Source organism: Euprymna scolopes, chromosome 14 (genome assembly GCF_053919585.1).
Source record: "Euprymna scolopes isolate OS-2025 chromosome 14, ASM5391958v1, whole genome shotgun sequence".
NCBI classification, from domain to species: domain Eukaryota; kingdom Metazoa; phylum Mollusca; class Cephalopoda; order Sepiida; family Sepiolidae; genus Euprymna; species Euprymna scolopes.
In genome coordinates this window covers 82,307,927-82,316,947 of record NC_136495.1, presented here as the reverse complement: position 1 = coordinate 82,316,947, position 9,021 = coordinate 82,307,927, and the positions used below count along the sequence as shown (strand labels likewise).

Here is a 9,021-nt window from a genome sequence, read left to right as displayed (position 1 = left end):
ATAGAGAATTGCATCAGTAGTGAGATATCTTCTGGAGCGGTAGAAGGATCCCACCATCTTTCCAGCGACCTTGGCAACAGACTTGATGCACGTGTTCCATTTCAGATCAGGAGTAAAGGACAAATCCAGAAGCTTGTCAAAACATGGGGCTTCTCCTAGACAAGAGCCATCCATTTCAATTGATGCCAGATGGGGATCAGAGCGTTGATGATGTAAGAATAGGAGTTTGGTTTTAGATGCATTAAAGGTAACCAGCCACGTCTTCCCCCACTGAACCACGCGCTCGAGATCAGAGGAGAGAGAATCAGAGAGAATTTTGATGTGTTGCCGTAGATGGTCGTGTCATCAGCATAGATGTCAATGAATGATTTAAGTATGTGTTTAGGGAGGTCATTGATGTAGATCAGGAAGAGAGTTGGGCCTAGGATTGACCCTTGAGGGACTCCAGCATTAATACTGCAGGCCTCTGAATCGACTATTCACCATTTTTATGATCTAATTCAGAGCTTCCTTCCAAGGTAATGAACACTACACACTAAAAAAAAATAACATAAAAGTATATCTTTTAAATGTCATATTTAAGATGCTTTCAAAACTTTTAAATCTTGACAACAGCTGTTGTGTCAAACTAGTAATGTGCAGTATTGATTTGGGAATTTGCCATAAGTAGACAGAACTTTTCAAGTCAGTTTCCAATAATAATAAAAAATATTCATTTTGGATCAATGTAGCCTGATTGTCCCACTAAAGACTTACCTGCAGAGTTGATTTTTAGAGGTATTACTCCCAAATTCCCCATGTTAAGAACGGCTTTTGGAATAAACACTCAACCTTCTCCATAAATATAGCGAAAAGAAAACTTTTTTAAACCAAACTTTGCATTGATACATATTTTTTTCAATAATAATAAAAACGAGTTATATTATTGTATCACGACAATAATAGTTTCATTATTCAAAATTCTCTCAACTTACTTCCCCAATTTCCTCTCTCTGACACTCAGCTATATTTTCTTCCATTAGTAAATTCATTAAATCATATTTTTCTACATTTACCGATTTAATGTTTTTTCCTTGCAGATGGCGTCATTCTTGTGGATCCCGACTATCTAAAGGACCGCAAAGTGTATGCCCATATTTTAGCCGCCTTCCGTTATGGCCGAGAAGACCTGGATGTTTTGGGCCTCACCTTTCGCAAGGATCTCTTCCTTTCTTCAATCCAGGTATATCCACCCCCCAAAGAACAAAAACGACCACTCACTCGGCTCCAAGGACGACTTATCAAAAAACTTGGCCCAAATGCATACCCATTTTATTTTGAAGTAAGTAAAATTCTTTAATCGCTAAATGTTAATCTTGTTTATTTGTTATGTACAACATGGACTGCTTTTTCTGAAACGTCATCATAAAATTATGTAACATTTGTCCAAATGTTCAAGGCATAATTTAACATCACCTGTCGATCTTTTAACAATTACTGCTCCTCTATTTCAGCTAACTGCTTAGTTTACCAACACCCTCTATGAAGACTTCAATGCTTCTACGTATCTATCATTTTAATTGCACAACTATATTATCATTCGGAATTAAGAAGTGGATTGCTAATTTATACCATTTGGATACTTCAAACTATTTAGTTCATAGAACATAGACGAAATAAGAAATCGATTTGAGGCTCTGTTTAGATTCCTGAGTATGACAAAGATTCAGCGTTCAAAAATATGCACCTGAAGGTCGGCGTTGGCTAAAATATTGTGAGAAGTAATTGGAATAACAATTCTAATAATCCAGTTGTTGTCTAATGTTCCTTTGTATCATTTTCCAAATGTATCAATCTACCAGATTGATACATTTCCTCTTTGGTCTTATCTCGGTAATATAACAGTAATAATAGTTTAGCAAGTCCTTCCTACTTCTAATATTTGACGTCCACGTATTGATACTTAACGATACCAAAACAAAATTAAAAACTGTTCATCTTTACATTCCTTATGTGAATTGTTTCACTTTTTCCAGATCAAATATACACTTGTAAACTCTTGAAAGACAGTTCTAAAGAGTTCAATATTAAAATCAGCAATTGAAGTGTAAGCAATAGAAATGGTTAATTGTTTCTCACCAGATTTTCTCTGCTTGCCCCAGAATAGAATGTGCAGTTTGATTACACAACACTTCTTCACTATAGAACCCCCTGTGCAAACACCCTTACAAGGGTATCTCTTCTATTGAAACTGAAAGAATGTTAATGGTCAATTTATGGAAATATCTCTCTCTCATATATATATATATATATATATATATATATATATATATAATTTCGAATTTCACTAGATTCAGCCACTCTGATGAGTCGTAAACAACGAAACACATGTCAGTGGATAATTATATTTTAAAAACAATATGTATGCTGCTCCCCATGTGGAGGTACCAAGTTGGTTAAAGGGAAAATTATTCCCAACTTGCATTTAGGTAAAAAAATGCACTTTTGTAAATATTTGAATTCATTCAAAACGTATCGCAAAAACAAAAAAAAACATAACACTACAATTTATAGGAAGCCGACATTTACTGGCGTATATGTGAATTGGTTGTCTTTTGTACCAAAATCACATAAGGTTGGCTTAATTAATACTTGGTACATAGAGCCCTGATGATTTGTTCACCTAACAGATTGGACGCCGAACTCGATAAGATCAGGGAAATATTCATCAATAATGGTTATCCTGTTGACCTTATTGATGACTGTATTTTTTCAAAAAGGTTGCAGATTTTAAATCCCCTAAAAAGTTTGGACTTTTTAAATGCCCGGTTTATTTAAAATTACCGTGGATTGGGGAAAAGAGTAACGGACTTTCCGAACAGATTCGCAGAAGTATTTATGACTGCTTTTATTCTGTGTCCTTGCGCTTGGTATATACTACGAGACCTGCATTTCTTTCTTTTCACAAGGATAGTTTGCCTTACATCCAAAATAGCAATATTGTATATTAATTTAAATGCCAGTGCGATGCTGGTTATGTTGGGCGAACATCCTTGCATCTTTTGACTCATATAAACCAGCATCTGCCAATCGAAGATCAAACAAGGGAGGATGTGGTCTGGTAGTCTCCCTCCTTCTGCAGCCTTGGACTCTGCTATTGGCCAGCATTTGGTTGACAACCCATGCTGTGCCGATAGATATAAAATTGAATGGTTCGAGGTGCTACATAGAGCGGACTCCAGAAACCATTTAAAGATTTTGGAGTCTGTCTCTATTGCTGTTGTGGAAACCTTCTTTGTGCCGGCAGAAAGAAACATCTAACGTATTGTTTCTCTTTGGGGAACTTTGAATCTTTTCTCCCATTTTTTTTTTTTCCCCTTGTTGTGCCATTATTTTAATCGTTTTTTGGCACATTCAATAGTTCCCCATCAGAATTATTTACTTTCGACATAGTATTATTTTTACGCTATCGATTTTCTCCTGATGAGATGATAGCTGAAAGAACTCTCGAGATACTTCCGGCCATTATATTTAAAACTTTATTTAAATTCTGTACCTCTAAACATTTATTTATTTATTTATATATATATATATATATATATATATATATATATATATATATATGCAGACATATATATATGCAGACATATCTCAACGTTGCATTTTTACTATTTCTGTCCAAATTGCTGTCTGCTCATGATTTGTACAAACTCAAGCTGCTGCTGATTTGTACAAATGTCTGTCATTTGCAAACTTTTTAATTCCACTTGATACAGATTCCTGCAGATAATTTGACCATTGTACGACATTGTGTCTTCTAGTGTCTCTCCATGATTCATTCTCAATCTTAACTTATGTTTTCTTCCGATTTTCCCACAAATAGGAAGAATTGAAAATAATTTTTTTTTAAATATTTAAGAAAAAAAAAACAAATTTAAATCTCTGAAAGAAAAAAGTAAAACAATTTTCAATTTAACATTTGGTCCTGGAAAAATGAGAAGTTATTGATTAGGACCCTGAAGATAGCAATTCTTCCCACTTTGTCAGAAACATCACTCATGAGATCGAAAGGACAAGTTATGAAGTTACCAAAAGTAAATGCAAGGTCCATCTTCTAAAATTAATTGTTTTTTTTTCTTCAGACTTGAGAGTAAATTCTCCTCGCAAAATATATACTGGTTTACGATGTTTTTTTTTCTTAAAATTCTTATCTTGTTTGAAAAATAATCCCCAATGTTTTATTTTTATTTTGTTTTATTTTTAGATATTTTGTTTTCGAATTTTTAAAGTTTATTTTGGTATCATAGTTTTATTCTCTTTAAAAACAAGGCAATTGTCAAAGATACATAGGAGGCTACTGCTAATTAGAGGCCATACCTGCAAGGCAGGGGCATCATAAGTGGGGAGTTGTGCAGCAAGATGTTTATTTACATTACATTTAAGTTTCTGCATGTTGGTACAGTCAGAAAACAGGCAGAGAAGGAATTACAAAGGCTATCATTTTGAGAAAAGAAGCTATTGGAGTAGGGAACTCTCCAGCATTTGGGTACGTCAACAGTAAATTTTTCTGTTTGACTGGTTAACAACATTGACACCGGAAGTACCAGTGCCCCATGTTTGTCTGAGTGCATTTGATTAAAGCACTTATAAAACAAGCACAGGGATGCAATATTGCGGTGGGACAAGGGCTGGAGTTCGATAGATGGCATGGGACCAAGAGTAAATTGTGGCTTTGTAGAGATATAGGATACTGGTAGGTGTGAGAAGTTTTCTAGCCTGGTAGATGGAGCCCACCGTAATTGTTAAAAGAAAAGGAGCTTTGTCTTAGTATCATTCAATGTTACCATCCATTTATTCCCCCATTTCACTAGAAACTGATGGTCATTTTCTAAGAATTTGGCCATTGCTTTGAATGTGTATGTTCGTTTTTTTCACATGTTGATGTAAGTGTATGATGTTATCAGCAAATACTGCTGGCTAGAAAAGAGTTTAGCATTCATGATTCAAAGGATTTAGTGAAGAATGTGAGGAAGCTGATATGGTGATAATCTTGCAGGTTAGTTTTTTATTAGAATTTTTTAACACCACAAAAGCAATTTTCCAGCCATCCAGAAAGCAATACATACAGCAAGGCATTTGTTGTAAAGTTTGGAGATGACAGGGGCCAGCTCAGCAGAGAATTTCACAAAGACTATAGCAAATAGATCAGAGCTTCATGCTTTAAAGGTGTCAAAGCTTTTTATTATATCCTGAACTTGATCAGAGTGTCTAGTGTGGCTTCTGTTCACAGAGGGAAGTTTGGAAAGGAGTGGTTGTGAAATTCTAGGTGGAATTCAAGGCGACCCCACTGGGTAATCAGTTTAGCCGTATCAGTAGTTGTGCAGGCTATATTATAGTGGTTGGACAATAGGGAAATTTTTGATTTCCCATTATTCCTACACTATTATAGATTTTCCAGAAATCATGAGTTCCTAATTTGTGCGACTTGATATGTTTTTGGTCATTTTGGTAAACCTATTTGTTCTAGTGATTTCACTTTTGCAATTATTTTTTAATGCTGTGAAATTTTTACTATTTACATATTACACATATGGTAGTTGAAATGACGAAATGCTTGCTGTCTGTGTGCAATAGGAACAACACAGATTGAAGTGAATCATTGTGGAGAGTGAGACTTGTTATAGATTTGTTCCACATGCAAACATGTGCTTCAATGTCTGCCTTCACTCTTTTGTGGCTTTATTTGCTGATCAACACTGATGTACAAACTAGAATTTTTTTTTCTTGTGCAATTTCTTTAAGTTGAAATTGTGTTCAGCAACTAGAAATCATCTATAATTTCTTTTGTTTAAAGAATTCATTCCATAAACAATAGTTTCGGTTGCTTCTGCTTAAAATCTAAAGCATCATCTGCTTTAAATCCTTTGTAGTTGGTTAATGTTTGGAAAGATGAAGTTTGTAGTGAAGCATCGCTGAATTTTCTTTTTAATTTGATAAACTTGTTTGTATTGTATCCAAAATTTTAGTAAACTGATTGACATTTTCATTTATATTTTTTCCTTTTCCCATTTTTTTCCTATTTCGCCCGTTTTACCATTTTTACCTAAATTTCCCACTGCTCAACTCTCTACTTAGTGTCCCTGTAGGCATGGTCCCTAATTCACAGTAGGCCCTAGTATCTCAAGGGAAATGTACTTTGTTTATGGTGAATATGAGTAAAAAAAAATATATATATAAATAGAATAAAAGATCAAATTATTAAAATTAATCCGTCATTCAAAAATGTAGCAATTCATTTGAGTATAATTTGTTGCAATTTTGAACATTTTAGAAAAGGTATGGACACTTTCAATAAAAAATAGTTCCAGATTTATGGACATTATTTATGGGCTGATCTGATGTTTTCATAGAATATTTACATTTCATATTTTGTCATCTGCTACTTTAATGTAGACATGGTCAAATATGTCATACAAACACACACACAAAAATTCTATGCACATACGCATCGTTTATTTGGAGAGGGGGGGATGTGTTATTATACATGCTTTTTTTCTATTTCTTTTTGTTTCATTTTACTCAAGTTAAAGTTCGTAAAAATCAAGGTGGCATCTTCCTGAAGCTAAACACTTGAACTCTATATAGATATTTGAATATTTTATTAAAGTTTTATATCTCTCCAAACACTGCTTTGTAAAGAAATTGAGAACATGCTTTTCCTATCCCCAGTCGACCATTTTAATATGTTATAGTATATCTTTTTGGTCTTACTGGATTCCAGGACAAGAATTCATCTAGTCTGGTGCTTAATGTTACTATTTGAGGTAACATCACTTGGATAAATTGTGTACCATTTCTTGTAAAAGCTAGTGTGGGTTAGTCATACTAAAGAGATTTTATTTGGGCTGTGAATACTATATGATTTTGAATATGTGATAAAGTTTACTTCTATGGAAGAATATCCTCATGCCAGGTTGTACTGACAAACCTATGTACAGAAAGACCTTAGACACATGAGGATTGTGTCAAGTAGGCATTCAAGTTCTCTCCTTTCTTTAGAAATGGCAAAGACTCTGTCCTATAAATAACTTTCATTTTTCAGTCACAAAAATTCGCATTTTTGCTCATCCATTTCCTGATTTGACATTTCCTGTTCATGTAATTTTCATCAAAATGCCTGAAGAGGTTTAAAAAAAGTCTCTTTTCATGAAGTCTCAAACCGGACATCAAAATGGAAGCCTTTTTTTTTTTCTCATTCAACTAATTTAATCCTCATTAATTTGATAAAAAGAAACATGTCTTCTCACGGAAATGCTTCCAATTATCAAAATAAACAAAATGTTTTGCCATTGTTTGCAATACTTCAATTTTGTTTTACATTTAACGATTGCTGATAAAAGAAAAAACTAATTATTAAATTGTGATTTTCAAAATCTAATATATAAACAGTCGGTCTGTCTCTCTACATATTTTCAAACTCTATCTCCTCCAAAACTAAAAGTCGCAGAGTGGCGCTAGGGGCCTCAAATGTTTGAATTTTTTTTATGGACCATTCTTTATGGGTCTTTAGTCGGTTAAAATTGTTTTTGAAGGTCAAAAATGAGTCAAAATTGAAAAAATCGTTGAACATTTTGTACATTCATCTTAGTTTATTTTTAATTTTTAATCAATTTGTATGCGTGTCACATTGGTACAATGGTAACGTCACCAGCTTTGAATGCTACAGTTTTGGTTTCGATTCTAGTTGATGGCACCTAAATACTTTTTTTTTTTTTAATCACGTCTCTATAACAACATATACGAAATCTGGACAAATTAAAATATCATATTTAAGCGTATTTTATGCACAGGCTAAGCCCCCCCCCCACAGTAACATTTATATTAATAAAACTCTTCTCGTTTGTCTCTCTATACAAATTGATGACGTCATCCACTAAAGCAGGTTGAAGACATTGAGTGAAAAGATCCTTGATATTATGAATTTTAAAGCAACAAAACAATGACATTATTAAATCAGAATATAGATAAGTTGTGACCCTTTACACTGGCAAGAAAATATTAAAGTATAATTAACTACTTTCCTAGAGCAAAGAATAAAAATGATTTCTTTTTAAAATTTCAAAATAAAGGCATTTCTGATTATGATAAAGTTGATAAAAATTGTTTTTGTTATAGGAAAGTATTGTCAAGGCAATTTTTTAAAACTAGATATATTAACCAATTGTTTTTTTTTTTTTTTTTTTTTTTTTTAATAGAATAAAATATTTTGAAACCAATTGCCAAATGCGATTAGGAACAGTAATAGCATAGAAATAGAACATCGGAAAAAATAGAAAGGAAAATGCTCAGGAAGGAATAACAGATGAAATAAGTGTTCATTTTTATGATTTCTGACAACTTCTCTGAACAAAAATATTTTACAATCCAGTTTTACCATTCTTTTTTTTTTTTTTTTTTTAAGATAAGGTTTTATTTGATCAGAAAAACCATTAATATCTGCTAAAGTTTTAAATTGTTATAGTCTCTAGGGAATACTTTCGTTTATTTTCTCATCTTGAGTTGGTTCCCTCGCTATTTGCAAAAGGTGTTGAATAAATCTGTGGTTTTTCATGTCTACAGTTTCCTCTTCCTTTTCCTCGTCAAATGTTATTAAAAAAGCAAAATGTTGCTCACTATTTTGACGTGAATTAATATCTAATGTTAATCTTATACAAATGCTGTTTTGCCAGTTGTCATGGCAACCGTACAATAATTGAAAGCAGTTAAATTGTGTCACACTTTCTGGATTCGTGTTCTGCTTTCTGATTGCATCTACTTGATGATTGGCCCGCTTGTTGTTTGCATAGTCCATGTGTGTCTTTTGTCTCATGGGATTCTTAAAGTGAAAACGTTCTTGCATTTACATGCGTAACTCTCATCTCCCTTTGTAATCACTTTGAAAAGGTTTCATCTCGTCAACTGGGAAGGGGAGACATACTATCGCGATTTTATTTCTGCTATTGTATAAATAAATATTCATCTCATATCAGGTTGAGCTCAACT

At 33.3% G+C, this 9,021-nt stretch overlaps 1 protein-coding gene across 2 annotated transcripts in view; it reads left to right on the top strand.

Annotated features, from left to right (window-relative positions):
* The window catches only part of LOC145293137 (beta-arrestin-1-like), a 252,833-nt gene that overhangs the window by 211,057 nt on the left and 32,755 nt on the right, over positions 1-9,021 (top strand). For both annotated transcript variants that reach the window (XM_080139545.1, XM_080139546.1), the window contains one exon: positions 1,080-1,321. In XM_080139545.1, the coding sequence (XP_079995671.1) occupies positions 1,080-1,321 (242 nt within the window). The remainder of the gene's footprint in view (positions 1-1,079; positions 1,322-9,021) is intronic.